The following is a 23,405-nucleotide window of genomic DNA, read 5'->3' as shown; positions in this document are numbered from 1 at the left end:
AGGCATTATATTATCGCATATGTTATATTATTGATATTATTATGTTATATTAATTATGTTATATATGCATATATTATATTATTGCATATGTTAAGACATTTGCTTTGCACAGCTATGAATGCTTGCTTAAAACACAATGAAGTAAGGTCTGAAATGCAGTATTTGTGATTTAACAAGCTGGAGAAATGGGTGGTGGATGTGAACTTTCAGGAGACAGTGCAGTAGTGTGTCTTGGACTGAGAGCCCTTTTTGTTAGAGCTGTGGTTGGTCTCTGGAGAGCTGAGCTGTGAGCACATGGAGCTGAGCTCTGCTAGCTTAGAAACCTCATTTCATCTCTGGGTCATGGGATGGTTTTCTGCCCTCTGAATCTCTCTGCATCCTTTCCTTTAAGACAGGGCTAGAGGCACCTTCCCCTTTCACCAAGAGCTGGGTCACGAAGGCAGGTTGGTCGTTGCAGTCATTAGAAGATGCCTGATTTGACACCATCCACGACTTCTGCCAAGCCCCAGCCCCTGTCCATGGGGCATTTTGGGAGCCTGAGTGACGCCTCACCCATGGCCCCAACACCCAGGGGAAAAGCTGCCCTGCTCTTGGCAGGTGTGAGATGGTGGCTTGCAAAATCATTTCCCTGTTTCCACTGTCTTTTGAAAAGATGATTTCCTTCTTGCTGTCAATAACATAAATCCCATAATATGGTTAGTGCACAGGAGACCAGTAAATAATTTAGGAAGCAGCCTATGTTTAGAGTGCATCAAGTACTGATATAGAGAAGGCAAAAATCCCTGCACATCAGTTACAGTAATTGGTGGAAGGCACCAGTCTGAAGGGTAATGAGCTCCATTTTTAAAGCACGAGGAAATTAGATTTTTATAAATGTCAAACACAGTTATTGTCCTCCTTCCTTGAAACAGAGCTGAGCTGGCTGGAGCCCATTGTCTCTCAATCAGCTTTGCCATGGATTAGACACATGCCGTCTCACACCAGGAATGTGCTTATTAGAAAAATATCACTGCACAAAGCATACAAGCTTTAACACTCAACCCATGTACTAATGGATACATGTACAATGAAACCCAATATCACGTTACAAACCTTAAGCTGACCTGAGATAATAAGATACAGAAATCTGAAAGGATACAGATGAGTGCTCTCTTTGTGTGCACCATTCTGACTACCTGGGATTTTAGTTTTCAAATAAAGGAGATAAAGTGAGGGAAGGTGACTTTTCCTCTTGGCTGCTTATGAAAAAAGCAAGCAGTAAGTCTTCTTCATAGTGACAATGCTTATAATCAGGTAGTGTCCAAATATTTCGTGTATTTTACTGGTGTCTCCTGGGTAACTGTGGTTTCACAGAGGACTTCTCTATTCACTGTTTTTTGGAATAAAAAACGCGGAAAAAAACAAGAGGTGGTTATTTGTTTATACATCAAAGCTAGCTCTGTGAATTAGTCTTTCATTCATAATGAATGAAAATGTTGCCAATATGTGTTAAGACATTTCAGAAAATGGCTAGCAGTTATTTGGAGAGGGTAAAGTGTGAGCAGAAGAACAAAGGGCTTTGTAAAATCAGCCCCCTTTCCTACATCCCTTTTTAAAACATCTTACTTGATGATAACAATCACCTGTCCACCCTTTGCTCCAGATTGTATCTTGCTCCCTCTCTGTAGGAGCTCTGTTAGAAAGTAGCACAATCCTTCACGATGTGGGAAGGTTTAAGGATGGAGCCAAGCTTTAGATTCCCGTTTGCAGGGATGGGATACAGATTTAAGCTATTTGTGTGGACTTCACCCCATGCTAACGCAGCTCTGAATGCTGCCCGGGCTGTTTCCACGGTGGTGCTGTGTCAAACACATGCCATGGACGTGCTGTGTTGGAGACCCAGCTCAGGACTGCTGCAGGATGGCTTTAGAGTGGGGATCATGTGAGTCTGTGCTGTCCCCTCTACAGGAAATTCAGCAGATGAGTTATTCAGTCCCAGTTTGTTTTTCTGAAATCCTTTATTTACAAGTGTGCTTCTTTATGTTTTTTTTTTTTTTTCCAGTTGCCTTTTTAATAATGTTAAGTTTTCCCTCCAGTCTTCTGCATTTCAGCGTGTGCTTTTTTTCATTTCTGCTTCAACTGATTGAAGTTTCTGGTGTTGCCCGTAGGAAAAAAAAGAGTAACTTGAGACTTCTGTTTTACACAAGCAAGGGATATTGAAGGATATTCCTAGCATGCATGCATCAGCAGACATGTGAACAGCACTTCCCAATTAAAACTCTTAAGAATTTCTACTGGTTGCTTAAAATCCTTACAAAGATGTGCTCCATGTATTGAGTCCATTAACACCCATCCCGTGGAAAAGTGATCCAGCTATTTATATGGCGGTTATTTTATTTATTTAAATTTGGTTTTAGAAGCTAAAATGAACCCAGCTGTTGGAGAAAAACAACATGAGGATATTGCAAATATCTTTAAAGCCTTGGACACCATGAAGCAAATTAAACTAGTTTTCTGTGACTTTGGACAATTGTTAGTTCTGATAACTTTCCTTAATGCATGTGCTACAGCTGCATCAAGCCCAGTAAATTAAATAAAGAAACAATCCAAGACATCTCTGATGTAGCCTGGTAGTTAAATGGTAATCAGCAGCTGGTGATTAAAACATCCATATGACTCAAATCACAAATCCAAAGTCAGCATTTACATTGCACTGGCCTCATTAGCTAGGCACTTTAGTTAATTGGTACTCTAGTGCAGGGGTTATTAGTTGGCCTTCTGGGCCAGGGATGTGAAGTGCTGCTGCCTCCCTGCCTGCCCCTCCCTGGGGAGCTCCGTGCTCGCTGCAGTGGTCTCTTGCCAGCACTGAGCAGGGTTTGCAGTGCTCAGGTAAAAGCAGGTTTCCCACCTGCTGAAGGGAGCTCAGTCCCACATTGGTGACTGGTGTGTGTTTCTCTCATCACAGTCACTGCTGCCCATCCCTGGTCCCAGCTCTCATCACAATTCTTGCCCCTTCCTGGTCCCATTAGGTCTTCAGGAAGCCTTGAGGCTTGAGCCTTCACTGCGTGAGGCACCCTCACTAGTGTCTGCAGGCTGCCCAGGTTTTACACCTCTTTGTCTCTGATGTTGTTCTGTGGTCTGGAGAAGCTTTTATGTCTCCCCATGGAGAATGAGGTGGGAATGGTGGTCCTCTGCCATCCAAAGTAACATCCAGAGCTCTGCTGATGCTTCTGGAGACACGGTCAGGAAGGAGGGCAGGAGTGGTGTGGGGAGCAGGTGCATGGCAGGGGCAGCCACTGGCTTGATTTCCTCTGCAAGCCCAGGCAGCTTCTGTTGGGAGCACCTGCTTGGCAGCACATCTCCTGAAGGGACTTTGTCTTCTGGGAGTTTTGGCTTTGGAAGCTGCTGCAGGTTGTAGATTAACTGGAGATGGGGAACCACACAACAGGCTGGGTGAACCTGGTTTTTCTTGTCATTTGGCCTTCTGCCTTAAAGCAGAATCTCATCTGATGATTTTATTTATTTATCCTAACTGCCTGTGACTGGTGTCCCAATTGGGAGTTTGCCTGTCTGCCTCATGTCAGCACAAAAGAATGAATCTGTGTTCTTGGAATGGAACCCTGCTTTTATCATGCTGCATCTCCATTACTCTATATTAAACAATTGCCTTCTTCTTTGAGGTCTGTTGACTCTTATGCATGTAGCACCTGCACAGTAAAACCCACTGGGCTTCACACACAAAAGAAATCATTCTGCTATCAGCATACGGATGTTATGAAATGTTGTCATGTTTGTACAACAGCAGTTTTCCAATATTACCTCAGCTGTTCCCCATTTATTTTTAAAACACCACATGGGTCCAATCCTCATTATAAACCTAATTTTAAAGAATGCTGGAGGTAACGCAACAAGACTAAGAAAGATGAAGCCTTTCTACTAAGCCTGGAGACTCTTGAGTGCCAGGTTTCTGCCTGAAGTCATTTTTGCATCAGGTGAAAGAGGAGCAAAAAGGAAGTGTTAAGTGTAAAAAAACATGCTGTAGGCTCATTTCAGGCTGCATGCCAAGGCCTTAGATGGTCTTTTGTGTGGGGAGGATGAATCCCTTGTTATCAGAAACCCCCTGGATACAGTTCTGAGTTGCAGTATAACCCATCAGAGTTCTGCAGGCAGCACAGAGATCTGCCTCTGTCCTTCACAAGTTTAAAATGAGGCACCTACTTTTATAGTGTGGTTGTGCAGGGTTTTTCTCTGAAGTGACTGGAGAGTGAGAAGATGCTAGAGAGGAAAGCAGATCAGGCTTGGATAAGGTGCTGCCCTCAGTATATCCCTGCAGACCTATGTCACCTGTCCTGACAGCCCATGGGGACCTGCCCTTGCCTTTTGAGCCTGGGCTTCAGGGTTAATGGGATCACCCACAAATCCCACATTGCTGAGTCATGGAAAAGGTACCTTAGGGGGATCATGTCTGTGTCCTTTATTCCCTAAAGCCAGCACTGCTCTTAGGAAGGTGTGTCAGCCAAACTGTGTGCTGCTCTTGTGCTGAGGCTGCCACAGTGAGCATGAAGGACCTAACACCACCAAATGTCCTTCCTCTGCTCTGGCAGGTCTAGTTTGGCAGAGCCCAGGAGCAGGGTTGCTAGAATTGCTTCTGTTGTTGTATAGTCCTGTAAAACTAGTATGGTGTCACCTGTTTTAGCTTCCTGTGGTTTTTTTCTAGAAATGCTTAATTTAGCACTTTAAATAGATGACTGACCTGTGGGACATGCAAAAATATAAAAAGAATTCACTGGTTTTTTCCATGTTTATTAATACTTTCTGGGCACCTCTAGTTAGCCATGGTGAGGAAGTTTCACTGAATAGGAAGGTGCTGCTTTGTTGGGATCACATTCACAGGTTTCTGTGAAATAGCTCTTATTTTTATTGACATTCTGCAAGTTATAGGTTTATACTTTTGGTGAATGGTTGGTTGTGTGTAGGTCCTTCTTTTGGCTTACAAGGCACCACAGAGATGTTGTTTGAAGATGGTGAATGCTGGCCCCTGTTCTGGATGGCCAGTGATATGAGCCTCTATAGAAATAGATTCTGCTTTAGGCATCCTCAGCAGCCCTTACTGGGAAAGAAGGAACCAAGTGAAGCTGCATTCCCTTCTTCAGCAGCTTCTTTCAGCAGGAAACAGCTCTGACCTCCAGCCGTGTGTGTGGCTCTCCACAGCAAGCACTAAGCCCCACAATGTATAGGCATGAAGTGTTTTGTAATTCTGTAGCAGGGTAGATCAAACGTGCAAGGTGAACTAGTGCCTAGTGAAATTGCAAAGTCATAAGGAATTTGAACATTTACTGACTAGGGGATTTTTTTTTCCTGCTGACTGAAGAGGGGTTTATGGTAGAGCTGCCACCTCCATGGCTGGCAGAACCACCTCTTGTGTCTGAGCAGAGTGGAAGGAATGAACCTCACTCCTCTGCTGGTATTTTTTCTGGCCCAAATCCGAGGGACAAAGTTTGGAAGAGGATATTACTGTGCAAAGGGACTGGACTTAACAAGTGCTTTGGACCCCTTTTCTGTCCCTCCTGAATGCTGCATGGCTGCTGGGCAAAGACAAGAGCCCAATCTCTGCCACTTGCCAACCCATCCCTCCCAGAACACAGAGGCCTCTGAAGACAGGTGGGGAATTGTGATGGCCACTAAAGACCCTGCCATCCATCTTGCTAAAGGTGCATTAAAAGGCTTTAATTCTTATTAATTATATGTATTTCTGGCAGGTTTTAAAAAAATTTTTCAACAATACAATATGTCCTTAATAACTTTCTTTTAAACAGGTGGAAGCCATGAAGAGAGTACTAGAAAGTCTCAACCTTAATATAGTCGAGATGGTGGATGAAAATGCAACCTTGGATGGTGGAGATGTCTTATTTACAGGTATCATGAATCGTAGTGAATTTGCTGTTTACATGTTCTGCCTGTCTCAAAGACTGCATGTTATCTGATACCAGCACAATAAAATGTCATTCCTGTGGTTTGCTGAATGTCACAAAGGTAGCTGAGAGATGAGTTCTCACTGCAACCCTCAATGTCCTGCCTAATATCTGAATAAATGGAGTAGCAGTACACACACCACAAAGAACAGCACTGTGCATACAGATTTTATTTCAGCTTGTAAAGTGCCAATAAGAAAAATGCTTTCAGTAGTCAGCTGTCTGGGGTTGTTTCATATGTCTTATTACAAGCAGCTAACATTCACCAGACTCATTTTCAGGACTTGTAAAAGCTTGATGCAGACAACTGTCACTAGTTCAATGAATTAAACACAAAAAAAAAGCATTTTTAGTTTATCAAGGATGTGGTGGAGTTGCCTGTCAGATGTCATGAGCCAGACACCTTCCATGCATGGTTGACTTCAAAGATGAAGATACTGCCTGTGTTTTTTATGTCATTAAACCCATTAGGCATTTTCTCACATCAGCTGCACACAGGGTGGCTCCCTGGCTGTGCTGAATAAGCCTGTTTGTTTTGATCAGCATCACAGGAGACTGGCTGCTTGCCTCAGGGCACCACAGGGACAGAAGGGTCTCCTACAGAGGCAGACCAGGAAGGGAGGCCTTTCCAAGGCACTGCAGATCCAGCACTGATTTTCTCTGGTGCTGGAGGATGCTGATGACCACAGATCTGCCTTGAGACCAGAGGAAATCTCCAAGGGAGAGGGAAATGGTCAATCAGTGGTGTACTAATCCAGCCCAGCTGTTGTCTTTCCTTACCCAATGACCACTGCAGAGATTTAGAAGAGGAAGCTATTTATGCTTTCTGGTTAAATGTGGCTTCTGGAAAAAGATTAATTGCTTTAGATTATCAGCTCACAATTGCAGGTTGCATTCTTTTATGCTGAATTCTCAGTTTAACTTCTCAGCTTGAGTAAAGAAATATAAAACATAAAAATCCATGAAATATTGCTTCAGAATGTCTCTAAAGCTAGTGTGTTTTTTCATTCCAGGCAGAGAATTTTTCGTAGGTCTTTCCAGGAGGACAAATCAACGTGGTGCAGAAATTCTGGCTGACACATTTAAGGTTTGTAGATTCCTTCATGCCACAGGAAATACGAGCTGTCATTCACTGAACTAATTGAACAATTGTACTGGCCAAGATGTTTGTTGTACTCATGTACTTTATTTAAGACCTAATTAAAAAAACCCCAAAGGTACAAGTTGCTGAAAAGGTTTGACCATCCTGTAAAGTGATATGCTGCAGTTGGATCTGAAACGTGAGATGCTGCATAAAAATCCGTTGGATAGTGGGAGGCTGTTATTTTTTGAGAACACATAAACACTCACTTTCTTCATGTTCTCTTGTATCAGCCCTGTGCTCTTATTGCCAGTCTCTGGAGGGGTTTTATGTACCTACTGTTTAATTAAGCATTTTAATGTATTTCTTTGTGGTTGCAACAATGGTAATATTTGAAACATGTTCTGGATTTTATGCTAGTCTCCAGACAAGACAAACTGATCCAGAGGAGAGTGTCATACTTAAACAGTTGATACTGTGCCCTGGGGTTGATAATTTGCAGAGAGTAAAGTTAATTATGGAATGACTCCATATAATTATGGAATTAGGACGCTTTAAAAATATTTATAGCACCCTTCTTTACTCCCATACAGGATTATGCTGTCTCCACAGTCCCTGTTCATGATTCTTTGCATCTGAAGAGCTTTTGCAGCATGGCTGGACCAAACTTGATTGCTATTGGATCAAGTGAAGCTGCACAGAAAGCCCTCAAGGTAAACCACCTAAGAAAATATTCTAAACAGCATATCTCTTTCTGGTCTTTTGAAAATACCTGCTTAAGGATGCTGGAATTTTAAAATTGTGAAAATGAAAGAGGAAACAACTACGTGTTAGGATCTCTCCTGTGTGTGCAAACCATAAAGGATGTCTATATCAGGCAATAGAACTGTGATGTTGATTTAACTTTAGTTATCTTAAGGAAATAAAAAGAATATACAGGTTATTATTTACAGCTTTGTAGACTAAAAATCTGATAATTTCGTGTTAAAAGGGAGAAAGGAGATATTTGCTTCAGATGTTGCCATGAGGAAATCTGTCTCTTAGAATTCACAGAAGGGAAGTAAAAATTCTGTTATAAAATAGGAGGGAGAGGTCCTACACTTGTACAGAGTATAAACACAAGCAAAATTCAACTACGATGCTGGTTTCTCAGTGCTGCACTTTGAATTTGAGCCAGGGCTAATCTGAGAACTCATCAGTTTGATTAAACCGTTCTGCACAGCTTGGCTAATCATGTTGCAATGCATCAATTTAGCTATTGTAACCAAGAACATCTTTTGTCTAACTTGATCAAATATTTCTGGTAACTAACCATCAAGTAAACACCACATTAATCAAGGTAAAGTAATAAGCAGATACATTTTTAAAAGAACGTGATAATTAACAAGATAATCTAGCAGGCTCTGATTGTTGGTGGATATATTTTTAAAAATTAACCAGCTCTGTGAGTTCTGGAGTTACCCAGAACACGTTCCAGTGAGTTGGATCTGGCTGTTTCTTCAGGAGTCTAAATCTCTTCAGAGAAATTATTGGCAAATAAATGGATAAATTGTCTGTCTTGGAAATTATGGCATTTGCAGTGCTGCTCATCACCAGCTTCCTCTAACATTAAAATTCTTGCTTTTTGACAATATATTTGTATTTGTTAACTTGCCACCAAAGCAAAAAATATTCAGTTGGCAATCAGCTTCTTGCAGTCTTGTGGAAATGCAGTGCAAGAGGATGTTGGAGGCACTGACACTTGGAATTAAAAGATTCTCCTTGGATTTCAGCAGATCAGCTGAGCTGTAGCAGTGCTGTCAGCTGTTCTCCTGTTACCCAGCAGAGTCTGTGGCAGTGCAGTCCCCTGAGCTTCTGCCGAGTCTGTTGCCTGGCACAGCTCAGCATGCCACTCCTTTATTGTAATAGCTTGTTATTTTAAACCCTTCCTTCATGTTGCCATTTTTCATGACTGGAAATGCAATCATACAAGCAAAATGATTGAACTGTCTTTAACCATCTCTGGTAACTGAGTTGTTTTTGCATGTCTTGTTAGGCAGCTGTACAAGTGAACTGCTACATCATGCAATGCTAACATTTTACATTTAAAACAGGGTTTATCTGCTTACAGTGTTGTTTGAAATAGAGATTTTTCTTGATTGTTCTTACTGGTGCAACTTATGTATCCCTACAATACTTTAAAAATAGAAAAAGAAATTGCATCTGCTTCTCACATATGGCCAAGTGCAATTGATGGTGAGTGCAGTGCAGTATGTGTAATGTAAAGCACTGCAAGTGAGCTGGGAAATGAATCCACAGAGTTTAGGATAATAGACCACATGCTAGAAGCAGATAATAAATCAGAAATGACATTTTAACCATTAAATCCTCTTCAGGTTTTGGCTAGTATAGTGCATTTATTTGGACTGCAGCTGAAAAGTGGCACATGAGGAAACTTGGTGAAAGAAAGAGACAGATTAAGTGCAGAAAGTACTGGGGCCTCTGGTGACTATCACATCTGAAACTTTAACTTCCCTCTGCTGTTTTCAGCATGCATTTAATTCCTTCTTGTAGTTAAACCTGTTCATAATTCCAACCATGTAATTCCACATTTGAGCATTAGCCATGGCTGTTGAGATGATTAAGCCTGGGATTATTTTTCAGTTCCCTTGATGAGGCCAGGATTTCCTATAAACATGTCACCTTTGGGCTCTGATCATGCACTGTCAGAGTTGCTGTGAACGTGAATAAGGACAGATTTGGTCTGCAACAGTGCCACTCCCAGTGTAGGGAGTTGATGTGGCAGTGCTGCAGGTGAACACTCTGCACCACTTTTTCCCAGCAAGGGACACAGCCCTGGGGTCTTGCTGGGACAGCAGAAGAGCAGGAACTGGCCCAGGACATAATCCAGCTCAGGTTCCAGCAGCAAAGGCAAAAGCTAGGCAAGGAGACAATGGAAACTGTGACACAGCATCTTTGGCACACTCCTTTCTGTATTCTCTTGCTCTATACTACATCCAGAACAACCACATTTGTGGCTGCTTGTATTGGTTGATACAGAACACAATTTCCCTCCACTTTGTGATGAATGAAGATTTGGACAGCAGCAGATGATTGAACACGGTCCTTGATCAGACCATAGTAATCCCAAAGGATCTGAGGGTTGCACATGATGTTCCAGCTTTGACAAGCTCAACTATTCCCTTGCAAACAGTATGGATTGTTATCTGTAGCAAGTTCCTACTAATGAAGTTGTTCTCTGGCCTGTTGAGACATGAGTCTGTCCTTTGGGTAGGATCTGATACCAAGCATTGACCAAAGGACCAGCCCTAGGGTCTCCCCACAGGACTGGAAGACAAAGCCTTGGTGTGACTCCACTGATCTGGGGTGATGCAGAATGTGTGGGGATTGCTGATGGATCTTGGAAGGGAGGGCACCCATCCCACCCTACGGCCTGAGCTCAGTCCTGCAGTCAGCTGAGCCAGGCATATTGCCTCTAACATCTGGAATAGTGGAGTGGCATGTGAAACATCTGGGATTTCAGCTGGTCGTTCGAGAGGAGTGTATGCTGATTCCAGAGGCAGGGTGGCCATGGCAGATGTCAGGACTGAGCAGCATTGCCAGTCAGGGTGCAAGGCAGAGCAGGTGATGCAGCTGATAGTGTAATCCCTCGTGTCCCCTCACAGACTTGTCCCAGCAGGACCCAGAACAGTGGTGACATCTGCACTTTGGTGCTGGTCCTTGGTATCTTGGAGTCCAGCCTCATTATTCAGTGGGATTTCTTTATGGTCAGGACTCTGTTGGAATATCTACAGTAGTGCAATGCCATGACTTTAGCAATATACCTTTCTTTTTTCCTCCTGCTTTTAGTAAAAGCTTGGACATGATTGTCCTGCCTTGTTCTTGATTCTCATTCAATATCTTCTGTTGGGAGTGGAGCTGCTCATTCATCCTCTAAATTATTCCCTGGAGGATGCTATTGCTAGTGCAGCTGTTTTGACAGTGGTCAAGGGAGGCTTATCAAAAACCACATTTTTAGGATAATATGGAAACGACTCTCTTTTGGGTAACTGTGCCCTTGGTCTGTATCCAAGCTATGATCAGAGCAGAGCTTTTAAAGACTTGAGCACAAGGAGTTGTTCTGGCATTGGCAGTTGCCCCCATTCCTTTGATTAAATGTCTTTTGTTCTTACTCCATCTTGTGTAACTGAAGTCTCTGCAACGTGCCAGCTTTTGAAGAGCTGAGTACTGTTTCCCTGCAAGGGAGGGGGGTTATAGTGCCTGGATAAAGCTGAGGGGTTCCCAGCTCTGCCACAGAAGTGCCTCCAGACACGTAAGGGAAATCTTCATCTCTCTGGTGTTCTTAGAAAACAGCTTGTACTGCCATGCAGCAGGAAAAGGCTCAGCTAAATCTGCTTTTCCTGTATAGATACTTTCTTTTCCAGTAATGCACAAGTTTGCATGAAAACATTATCTCTTCTTCCTTAAGAATTCATCATTTGTGCCTCTGCTTATTCCCCATATGAAGTCATAATCCTCTATTTACGCTATCACAATGGGTTGCTGTGGAAATCATTACTAATATTAATAACCCAAAGAAGATGACATCAGGTAGGGAATTAGCAGAAAGTGCAGATGAATGCTGACTTTTTTGTAATGTGGGAACAAAGAAAGGTTAGTGAAATACAAAGAACTGTTGAGAACTTTCCCCTTAAAGTTAAACATGAAAAATAAACATAAAAAATGAGACTTTGCTCCTCTCAGCCTTGTAGATAGAAAAATTAATCCATTTATAATCAATCAATAAATGAATCAACTTACAAAATTCTGTGTACTTTATCTCCTTCTGATTCTTCATTACTTTATGTATTCGGGGTACACATCATCTCAGAAGATGTAGATCTTCACTCAATGCCAAATAAACTCCTAACTTAAAAAGTCAACTAATTGTGTTTTACTTTGAATTAATTTTAGGTTATGTAATAGACACTGCACTTATCTGAGGGTTAGTGCTGTTCAGTTGGCATATGTGCAAAAGAATCTTTGGAAGATAAAGACTCAAAAGTATATCTTTATAGACTAGAGATTTTTGGATTAATCAGTTTTGTTTGTTTGTTTGTTTTTAAGGGTGAGGAAAGTGTCCCTTTCAGCACATGTTTTTCCTCACCAGTAAGGCTGTCAGCCACAGGAGCTGGGTCAGAGGCTGACTGAGAAGGTGTCATTTGCTGTGCGTAAATGGGGACTCATGTTTCTGTTCCTTTGCTCCTTTTTTTTTCCCTTTGACTATTCACTCCCTGGGTTCCTGTTCCAAATGACAGGATGTTCGTGCTCCTGCCTTCTCGACTGAAAACAACAGCCCACGTAATCCGCTTCCTTTTCTCCTTCTCAGGTCATGGTTTCCCTTTGCAGTGGTCCTTGGCAGAGCTGGCAGGCAGGTGACAGTGGCCCTGAGGGGCAGAGCAGTGCAGGTGTGCCCATGGGTGACACTCGGTGCCCATCACATCAGTGATGATGCAAAAGGCACCCCATGCCAGGAAAAGCCGAGGAGCAGGGTGGGAGAGGTTGCTTAAAAGAACTCTTCCTTCTGGAAAACATGACTGAGAGGGTGCAGCAGGGAGGCAAAGCCCAGCTGCTGAGGTCGTGGGTGGTGGGTGGAAATTAAAGCAACACTTTGGCTGTGGATGGACTGAGAAATTTGGCATAGTGACCATGGTAGACGAGGGCACTGCTGACTTCAAAGAGATCTTCAATGGAGTTTGTGTCTATAGGTCTATGCTGTCCTATCCTGTATCTCTGTCAGACTTCTCAGTGCCTGACAAGAAGATTTATATCATTCTCCTTTGATTTATGCTGCTCACAGTGGCTGTGATGGCCCTTTCCTACTGAGTCTACTACGCTGTTGTCTCTTCTGCATGTCAGGGGACACTCCTGATAGATCTTGACATTCCAGCAAGGTCGCTGGCTTTTCCAGCTCTGCTCTTCTGTCCCCTCTGGCCAGCCTAGCCAAGTGTTTCATGGCCAGTGCTTTGTTTCAAGGAAACTCTGAGAAGCTGCTGAGTCCTTGTACGAGGCACATGGCATTGTGGCACAGATCATCAGCTCCACTCTGTCCTGCACTTTCTTGCATTGAACCCAAAGGTTGCTGCTTTCTCTCTCCAGTGCCAATTGTTTCTCTAAATATGAAGAAATGAGGAAGGAACTTAAAGGACAGTCAGGGCAATAAATCAGTGAATTAATTTCGGTTTCAGTGTAAAGTGATGTACAGCCTGGACAGAGAGAATGACAATTCTAAATGTTATGCTGAACATCACATATGAAACAATGTGCTCTGACTGATCATTACTACAGAAACGAGATCCTGAGCTCGTTGAAATTTCTAGCTCAGCTGAAAGCCAAATGGAGAACATCATTTTGCCATTGATAAAGCTGTGCTGCATCTGCATGTTGTCTGATGTGTGCACTTTGCATGCACAGGCCCTTCATTTCAAAAGAGGTGAAGTATAACTGGAAAGATTCAGAAAAGTTCCATAAGGACTGACAGATGCCTGGACAGCTGGCCTAAGGAGACAAACTAAGCAAGGTATGACTATAACCTGGAAAAAAGACAACTGAGATAGGATCATAGATGCCTAAAAAGTCAGGAATGATGTGGAAAAGGTGACTGGGGATCAATTGTTCACTGTGTCTTCCAATGTAAGAATCAGGGGAGCTCTAAAGGGGCAAATTAAAAAAAAAAATAAAGGAAAATAAATGTTTCTTTGCACAGTACCTGTCTGAACTCTGTAGCTACCTTGCTACATGTTCAAAAGCAAACTGGCCAGACTCCTGGGCCTGGGACAGTGCTGAGCTGGTATCACTGTATGACAGCTGATGAGTTGAGGTTCCTGGAAACCATGCACAAAGTCTTGGTCACCTCCACTCCCTATCTTTGGATTCAAAAGTGGGTACCATCACCTCTCACCTGAGACTGGAGACACCCTACCATGCAGCACTAAGAAAGCAGCTCTTCTGGGTGCTGCAAGAATTTATAAAAAGCAGATTTGGCAGTCAGCAGTATTTTCCAGGTAGCAAGCACTAATTTACCTTTCTCAGCTGTCCCTCCAGGTGGCAGTGGACTGGCCAGGTGCCTGTCCTCATCTTCTGCCTTTGCTGCATAATGGCATAACCCCACATTGCTCCCAGACAAGTGGTCTTTCCTCCAAGCAGAAAAGAAACATGTTGATCTTCCAATCTCCCGTCCATCCTGGGGGCATGTGACTGCCTATTGCTGTTATTCTTCTCATCAGTTTTAGTTGTCCTGCACCACAAAAATACTTCATTTTTGTCATTATAGGTAAAACTTTGATGTAGGTTAATCTTTTCTCACACCTTTCATTCTCTTGGATCCCAGGGCAAAGGTTGCTTAACATCAGTGTCAAACAGGCCAAAGTTTAATGTGCTTGGAAAGAAAGGAGCTGGGACAGAAAAGATATCTTTAAATAGTTTGACGTGACTAGTTTTCTTTTAAGAATACTTTGACTTCAAAAATTTAAGAAAGGATAACTGAAAGCTGATAAGGGAGTGATCCCATGGATATACGTTTACATACACTCAACTTGAGCTTAGATTTGATTTTTCTTTTAAATGTTGGGGGTCAGGAGAACAATGGCTAATCAATACAACATCAAACCCTGGAAATCTGGGCTTCTCTGTCAGCATCACACAGGCATTTCTAAGTGTGGTGTTCAATGCCTTTCTAGCAAGAGTAACATTCCGTGTATGTTTGGTTTTGCTTATGGGGAGTTTGAGATAAAAATGTGCATTGCAGGTGGGTTTGGTCACTCTCTCCTGCAGCAATCTGGATGTGAGTAGGCAGCAGGGCTCAGTCTGGATCCTTCCTCATGGAGGGGGAAAATTTGTAGCTAGGCTTGGCCTCTTTTAAAAGTGCATGCAGTCATCTTAGTTCTGTCAGTGATAATAGACCTGAAATGCATACACATTTTTCCTTCATGCATAATGCTGCTTCATATTTAGGATTATTTAGCTTATCCATTACCTCAGTTGTCTGAGGACATAAAAAAACTATAGAAAAGGCATTTTAGGCTATGTGAATGACTTCAACATAAGGAAAGCATGACTAAGGGCTGAGAGAATGTGCAGTGAAAATTACCCTCTTTAGGCTGAAGAAAATTCTCAGAAAAACTGGGCACGCGGGAAATGCCTGGCTCTTAACGTAGCTGGTTGTACAACGTTTGTGGACAGAAAGCCAGCCTCTATAAATGCATCATATTTTGGGATCTGATAGAAAATACAATCAAAGGACCTTGCTTTTATCTCCTTTTCTCTGCCCTGGAGTCAATCTGGCCAGGCACATGTACTTAATGACTTCACATAATAGAAATACAGAAAACCACATGGGTCTGTGAAGTGCTCTGATTGTGTTGTATTGGTGCATTTCTGCTGTGTCCAGAGCCTCCCTGTGGGGCAGGTTTGGGGTGTTATTGCCTGGGCACTCTCTCAAGTAAGTGGTTTTTGAAATTTTACTGCAACAGTCAGGCATAGTTATAACAGTGATGAAAGCTTGCAAATATGATTTCCTTTTTATCTTAAGAGCTGAGGAAGAGAGTAATCTTGTATTGTCAAACTTCCAGTTAGTAATAAAAGCTTTCTTGTGGTGTTGTTCCAGCTAGCTGAGATCCCAGTCCTACTATCACAGTTTGAGCAGTGTCCTCAAACTCCTGTGCTGTTTTGTCTCCCTTTTTCACGCAGGTTTTCTCATTTGTTTCTCAACTAGTTCAGCCACCATTTGTGTGCTTTTTAATATTGAAAACAATCCTCTTAACGTGCCCTTGGCATCATCTCCCAGGCTCCCCAAAGCCAGTTCTTGAGGCACTAGAGCCCTGCCACTTGTCCTTTATTTCTGCTTGCTGCTGTAGTTCCCACTTCAGCATTTTCCAGAAGCAAATGAATGGGAGACTTGTCTTTACCCTTCTGCTTAAGAATTCTTTCATAATTTCGTATGGAAGCGTTTCACAGTGATTCACAAAATATTTCTGATGTTTCTACAGAAAACCTACAATATCAGAATTCTGTTTCCAACAAGGATTGGAGAAAGAAGAACTGTTTGGGAGCTTAGTGAAATCCAGACATAGTAGCTTTTCGTCTACTGATACATGTATTTTAGTGCAGATTTATTAAATGTTTCTGTAGTCAAGACTTACAAACATTGTATGGGAAGGAAAAGGGAAGCTGCAGGTAGAGGACATGTCTGCTGACTCTGGTTACCAGGTGGAAGAGCCAAACTGGGTGCAGGATGTCTGCAACATTAAGGAAGGCAGAATAAAACACATCTTGGCAACAAAACAGAAACAAAATTATTATTAAAAAGAAAATCAACTGTGCTTAGCATATGAAAATACAAAATTACATCTGGTGAAGTAAAGGTGCAAGGATTTTTGCCCAGAAAAACACATTAACCTTTTATGGAGGTAGATGTGTCCTTGGGAACTTGGGAGAGTTTCATAACATGAGAAGGAACAAGAAATGACAATCTGATAACACTTCCTCAAGAATGCATGGCATTCTTTGTTGTGAGTTTCATGTTCTCCGCGGGATGTGGATGACTCAGGCTAGAACATTAAAAATATAGACCTATAAAGGAATTACTTACCATAGGTGTGGGCAAGCATGAGCTCTTTGTTGCTTCCCAGTACGTTACAGACCCTGTTATAAATCAGCTATATGTAGTATTTCTTTATTGAATGAGAAGTAGTGCTAATGAATGACCTTGGAAGCAACTTAATGACAAATATAACTATGCCTAAAATTGAAGTCTGCTTTCTGCTATGTGATCTAAATCTCTGGGTTCTCCCTGAGAAGGGAATTTAGTTGAAAAATCTTGTTAACAAAAGACTAGGTTTTTCTATAGATAGTATTAGTGTGAATATTTTAAATTGGAAAAAAAAGAGCACCTTTTCTTTCTATTTGCATCTTTGCAATGTGTGTGGGAACATAGGTGTGCTGGGGGAGAAATGGAAACACTTGCATTTGCTTAGTCTTTCAGTAGGACCAAAGTGTTGGACTTGGAGCCTTATTCATTTCTGTGTTTTTCTTGGTCTCTCCGAGGCTGAAGCTGATGTAAAGCTGGAATGCTACAACTGAGAGTCAGGCATCTTGTCTTCAGGCTTTTCCCATCCTTACTAAAACTGATCTGATGCAAAACATGGGATTGCATGCTTGTCGTGTCCTGAGAGTCTCTGTCTCTGAAATTCCAGCCAGCCAGGGTCTACATTTGTGTATGAGCCTTATATTTATAACCCAAACCTCTGAAAGCCAGCAGCTCTTGTGTTGCAAGGCGGGTATTGTGTTGTCCCCTTGGGAACGAGGATTAGCACAGACGTGCCTGCTCGCTCCCCAGCACAGGTGCTTAGTGAAAGAGTAACTGCTTGCAAAGCAGAACGGAGGTCCTTGAAAAGAATTAAGATTGGGCTGATATCCAAGCTGGGAACCATTCCTGTCCTGTTTGGTTTAATTCATACTCATTATATAAATATTGAACAATCGTTGCTTTCTTTGAAGGTGCTGAGCACCTATAGTCTCAAGCAGTGTCGGGAGCAGTTTTGCATACTCAGTGTGCAATCCTTGAGGAAAAGACCCCACAGAGGACGCTTACCAAGTGCCCTGCTTAATCCTGCTCCTTGCAAGAACCATTGCACAAAGTTCTTCTACTGCTCCTTTCAGTTAGGTTTAGTAGATTCTTCCATAAAGGCAGAGATAAAAGGAGATATCTGTACTTGCTGCATAGCAAAATAACCCCTGACTGCCTTGGCAATCACAATTAGCTATTTCTGAAGATTCTGTTCTCCCATTACTTTGGGATTGCTAATGTGTCTGATCTAAATAGCTGCACTTTTTGTCTCCTGGCAGACCATGCAACAGATGAGCGACCACCGCTACGACAAGCTGACAGTGCCTGACGATGCCGCAGCAAACTGCATCTACTTAAACATTCCCAGCAAGGGGCACGTGCTGCTGCACCGAGCCCCTGAGGAGTACCCAGAGAGTGCAAAGGTGAGAGCCACACCTGGGCTGCCAGCCAGGCCTCTGGCAGCTCCCTTGCTGCACTGTCATGTGTGTGATTAACAGTGATGGGGTGGCTTGGCACCTGCTGACAAATCCATTTCTGTTCGTTCTGTAAATACTTAGAGACGGGGGAAAACAGAGGTGTAAAGTGTAATAATTTTCCCTTACATTTTCTTTCCTGAACAGGTATTTGAAAAGCTGAAGGACCACATGCTGATCCCAATAGCCAACACAGAACTGGAGAAAATAGATGGGTCACTCACCTGTTGCTCTGTGCTTATTAACAAAGGTTCAGAATTATGAGTTTACAGAGTCCCTCCCTTGTAACTGGCAATAATGTTACACACAAGGTAGACGAATCTGTATCCACACTTTTATTGTTTTTATTGACAATCTACTGTACCACTGTGCTACTAACCCTTGTTTACAAATTTTTTGCATTGTGAATTTTTTTATGTCCTTGCAGATGGTATTTAAGGTGGATGTAGGGTTTGTTGGGAGCACATAACTCTGAAGTAAGTTAGTCCCATGGGCTAGCATAAGACAATTATAATGGCTAACCCTTAGCTTTAGTGATTTAACATATCTGTGTGAAAATTTTATGAAACCCAGCTAATTCTCAGTATTTCAAGCATCTCTGTTGTCTTTACACTGTTCCCTTCTGTGTTTTCTCTTGCTTCCTTGCTCTACGTGTTTTTTTCCTTCCTCAGTCTTCTACTTTCAGTGGTGTAAAGTATTAGGGGGACTGAAGAAAACTCAGTGGGCTCATGAACCAAGTACCTTTTGTGGTAGGGAAGCTTTCCATGCACTAGCTGAAAGAATGGGCAGTGGATTGTGCCCACTGTCCTGGCCACATCCCAGTGCTGCTGCTGGGCAGAGTTATGGCTGGAATCCATTTCAGACATCAGGTGCCAGCTTTGGAAAAGCTTCCTCTGATGGGAGCATTCAAGGGCAGCAACTGCCTGGGAAACTTGAATGACAGAAGAGAGTGGTGCAGCCACACAAGTTGTCTCCTGCAGAATCAGGTCCCAGTTTCCTGCTAAGACCATGACTTTCAATGTGGTGAGAATGGGAGAGGAGTTTTTAAAAAGGCCAGATCCTAGGAAGCCTCTGGACCACAAAAATTAAATGATGAGATGCAAAAGAAATATAAAGTATGGGGGAGTTAAATCTCTTTGTTTACATCTTAAAATTTGTTTCTCCTTTCTGTTTTCTCCTCTTTTGGAGGCCACTTACTAGCAAAATTCAAAAGAAAAGGGTGATAGAAGGAGTTGAAGGACAGCTATTCCTGGATTATGTCCATGAATAAGGGAAGCTATTTTTTCCTGGAAGATTGTCATTTTTTCTTTATCTGCCCTTGGGACAGTTTTCCTTGGAACAATAACCATCTTATATTTTTTTAGTGGCATGAATATTTACTGTGGTATTCAGTTAAGGCAAATATAATTTTCGTAGCAAATTCCTCAACATGTTTACCCACTGACTCATAGCCTTTTTTTTTTTTTTCACCACTGCAAAGTGAAGCACACACTATTGTATTCACATGCTTCTTGTTAAATCATTTGTAAACTAAGGATGGGAGCAATTCCCAAACAGAGGCAGTAGTGGGAACTCTACAGAGACTGACAAATAGTCTGAACATGTTATCAGCTTCCTAGACATCTCCTCCACCTTTCCTGAACCACTTGTGGCATGTTGCTGAGGTACAGTAGGAAGTGAGTGAAGGGCCTTGGGCAAGGTGGTCTGCAGGAAAACAAACAGCATTAACCAAATGCCCACTGGGATGTCTTTTGGAAACCTGCGTGCTGTTTGGTGCAGTCATAAGGGAGGAAACACAAGTACTCATGGGTTCTCTCTGGCATACCTCACACTGCATCTCAGTGGTAATGAGAGGAAAACCCCCTGGCAGCTGCCAGAGTACACCTGATGTTCGTGGTTGCTCTGTTTGCTGTGATGACATGAGATATGGTGGGGAAGAGAGCAGGGATGAGTGAATATATTGTATATTAAAAGAATGTATCCCAAAGGAAGTTCTTCAGCCAGCCAAACAGCACGTGGGGGAGGGTTTCTATTTATGACTCTTCTGTCTCAAAGGGTTATCCTAATGTTTCCCCTTTGTCTCTTCCATTCCCGTGCACCATCATTTAAACCTGAGCCATGTGATCAGGCTCTAAGGATGTAAATGTTGCAGTGGGGAATCTTTTTCTGCCTTCCCTTGGTGCTTTTTAAACATTTGATAAAGTATCACGCATTTCAAAATAGCTTGACATTAAACAGAGATTTTGTGCCAAAAACCGTGGCCCTGCAGTATTGAGCTGTGAGCTCCTAAAGGCAAACTGCACTCTGTTAAAAGCCTATGCAGCTGTGGGAGCTGTCAAAGCTGAAATATCCCCCCCACCCCGACTTGTCCATGTACCTCCTGGGGCCTGGCCCCCATCCATGTCCTTCAGTCCTTCTTCCCTCCTCTTGCTAGGGAGCCAGAGCATCCAGCTACACTGGGAGTGTTAGCTGTAGGATTTCTATTTTATTTATTGTTAAATATTTCTGTAGAGTTGGTTTTGGTTTTTTCTTCTTCCATCCTCTCTCACATCTCACCTGTCTCCTTCCTCAGACTCTCATTTCTAGTTTGCTCATCAAGGCATGACAAGCACTTTTCTCTTTTAATCCCATGTGATTTCGCCTCAGTTCTTACTTGAGTATTTTTCTTCACTTCTTCTTCACTATTCACTCTACAGTATCCCAAGCTATGATGGACTATCCTAAACTCAGTCCCTCCTTGAGTAGGTGCCAAGAGAGAGGAAAAACTGAGGGGTCTGCTTTGGGTCTGAGCAACTTCTTTTGAGCTGGAAGGATGACAAATCAGCAGGAGCTGTAGATCCAGGGAGTAACAAAGGTGACCCCTGTTTTTAAGATTTCTCCGGAAAAAAAAGAACCATTTCTGGTGACACTGCTGTTACTTTGTGTCCTTGAAAGCTGCAGAATGTGTGACAATGAATTCCCCTGACTCCCTAGGGGAGGGAGAGGAAGAGTTGGGATTTCAGAGCTGACAAACAGCTGTGTAGACAGAGAGGTTGGTTTCCCATCTCTTGCCATTTAGATTTCCTTGGCTTCAGGGCTGCATTTTGGTATACAGAAAGCAAGGGAGCGGCTGAGGGACCTGAATTCCTTCAGTTGTTGTATTCAAACTGTCTTAACTTCAGGCACAAAATTTAGGTGCTCTAAAACCACACCTGCTTTCTCTCTCAGCCTCAGTAGGAATCACAGCCTCTTAACATAGATGCTCTAAATTACATCTTAGTCTGATGCCAAAAGTTACCTAAGGTGGTTGGTGGGATCACACTCACCTCACAGCTTCTCCTGGTAATCTTTATTCTGGCATCAGAGAGGAAAAGATTATGAGCACTTCAGTTTATGTATTTGCAGTATGGTACTAAGAACTAAAATCATGCCAAATGCTTCTTGTTCTTGCTGTTTGCTGTTTATTTTTCTGTTGCCCAAACAAAGAATTCAGTTGTGAGGACATTTCTGCAGTGACACGTGTATCTAATGCATGTCCTGTACGTTTTGTTACCAAAACATTTCTCAGATGCCTGATATAAATCATCATTCTTGATTAATACAAATAAAATCCCAAACCAAAAAAGGAGATGAGACACTGAACACTGATAGTTGCCCACATAAAATTCTTGATAACAGTTGTCAGGCTGTATGACAGAGCAGAACTGTACAGAAGTTCTTGAGGTAATAGCTCAGCAATGGGGCTTGAATTACTCATCAAAGGGTTTTTCCTTTCAGCAATCAGTTTAGCTCAGTTGAAATGAAAGAGCCAGAATGTGCATTATAGATATTTCATGGATGTTATCTTTGCTAAGAGTTTAGGGAGATCTGTGATATGCGGGTTTCTTTCTTCAACAGAATGTGAATACAGTGTCTCTCTCTGTAATGAAAATGTGAATGCATACTGTACCTTATGAGATAAACTTGAATTCTTCCATTTATGTATTTTTGTGTTTACCATGCTAATATTCAGTTTTAAATAGATGCCACTGTGTGAAGCTATGCTCTGATTTTTTTGGTGATTTCCATGTGATAGGAATAGAGCTCACAGGCACCACTATGTCCAGTTCTGAAAACAAAAAGCCAGTATACAGAATGCTGTTTGTTCACAGCAAATTGGAAAATATGGGAAAAAATGAGCTTTTGATTTTGTTCAGCTTCATATGTGTTTTATCAATGAAGTCAGAGCCAAATTAATAGAAAACATCAATACCCACATGGAACCATTTGAGGAAAATAATTTACTATTTAAGATTGTCTATTTTTGCTTTTATCAATAAGGAAGCTGAAAAGATAAGCCTGCTTAAAGAATGGTATTTGTTAAGTGATTGTGAACAAAGTATCAGTGGACCTCATGTATTTTCAGAGAAGTTTTAACTGGACGTGTGATGTAAATTGTATAGAGTTGTATGTGAATCGTGTTAGTCACTGTTTTACATTGTATTGTTCTGCAGTGCACAAATGTGACTACTGAGCACAGAAGTATGACATTCATTAAACTTAAACTCTTGTTGCAGTATATAACTCCCCACTTTTTGTGCCAAAAACATCAATACATTCCATAATCAGTTCTAATAGAGGTTTGCACTTTGATTTTTTTTTTTGTGACTCTTGCAGTTTCAATACTATATATCTCCATCATGAAGGAATAAAGTGTCAGTTGTATCATGTCCTGTGTAGTTTGTGCTTCTTGTTTTGGAATTGAACGTATATATATTTAATTTAGTACTGTTTCATGCTGTCTTTTTATTTCCGAGCTTATTATATACCGAGAAGTAAAGCAAATCATAGACACTAGCCCTGAAACCCTTAATTCTGTTAGGGGAAATCTTGACTCTTTATAAAACAAATTATAATTTTAGATTCTACATTTAAGAATAATGTGTAGAGAGGAGATACTGCCTGTGAGTAGTCATGATTAATTTTATTGCTGCCCAAGGTAACAAAACAGATGTTAGCATAGTACAGTCTGTTTCTCCATATTTACTGTAACTTACAAAAGGTGAAGCTACAAAGGTTTTAGTGGCATTCCCACTAGGGTTAAATTATTCACCTACTCTTGTGTCTTTTCTCCCCCACAATCTCAGGAGAGGTGACTGCACTCCAGACATTGCTTTGAGGTAACATGGCGGATAATTGCACGTCTTATTAATGACTTCTTTATTAATTACGTATTATTAAACACTTCCTGTCGTGTGCTACAGACAGTGCTCTGGGGCCACTCTCTGGTCGTAGCCTTGGGCTCGAATGGCCGTAGGTGAGGATTTTAGGATGCA

The 23,405-nt window shown here is 42.0% G+C and overlaps 1 protein-coding gene across 1 annotated transcript in view; it reads left to right on the top strand.

The window, feature by feature from the left end:
* DDAH1 (dimethylarginine dimethylaminohydrolase 1) overlaps positions 1 to 22,799 on the top strand; it is a 57,385-nt gene extending 34,586 nt beyond the window's left edge. The window contains exons 2-6 of the mRNA XM_014883821.2: positions 5,796 to 5,895; positions 6,965 to 7,038; positions 7,626 to 7,745; positions 17,917 to 18,060; positions 18,259 to 22,799. Coding sequence (XP_014739307.2) covers positions 5,796 to 5,895; positions 6,965 to 7,038; positions 7,626 to 7,745; positions 17,917 to 18,060; positions 18,259 to 18,375 — 555 coding nt within the window. The 3' untranslated portion in view covers positions 18,376 to 22,799. The remainder of the gene's footprint in view (positions 1 to 5,795; positions 5,896 to 6,964; positions 7,039 to 7,625; positions 7,746 to 17,916; positions 18,061 to 18,258) is intronic.
* Positions 22,800 to 23,405: the final 606 nt, after the last annotated feature.

Source organism: Sturnus vulgaris, chromosome 9 (genome assembly GCF_052056855.1).
Source record: "Sturnus vulgaris isolate bStuVul1 chromosome 9, bStuVul1.hap1, whole genome shotgun sequence".
Classification (NCBI taxonomy): domain Eukaryota; kingdom Metazoa; phylum Chordata; class Aves; order Passeriformes; family Sturnidae; genus Sturnus; species Sturnus vulgaris.
Note: the sequence above shows the minus strand (reverse complement) of the source record. Positions and strands in the feature narration are given on the sequence as shown.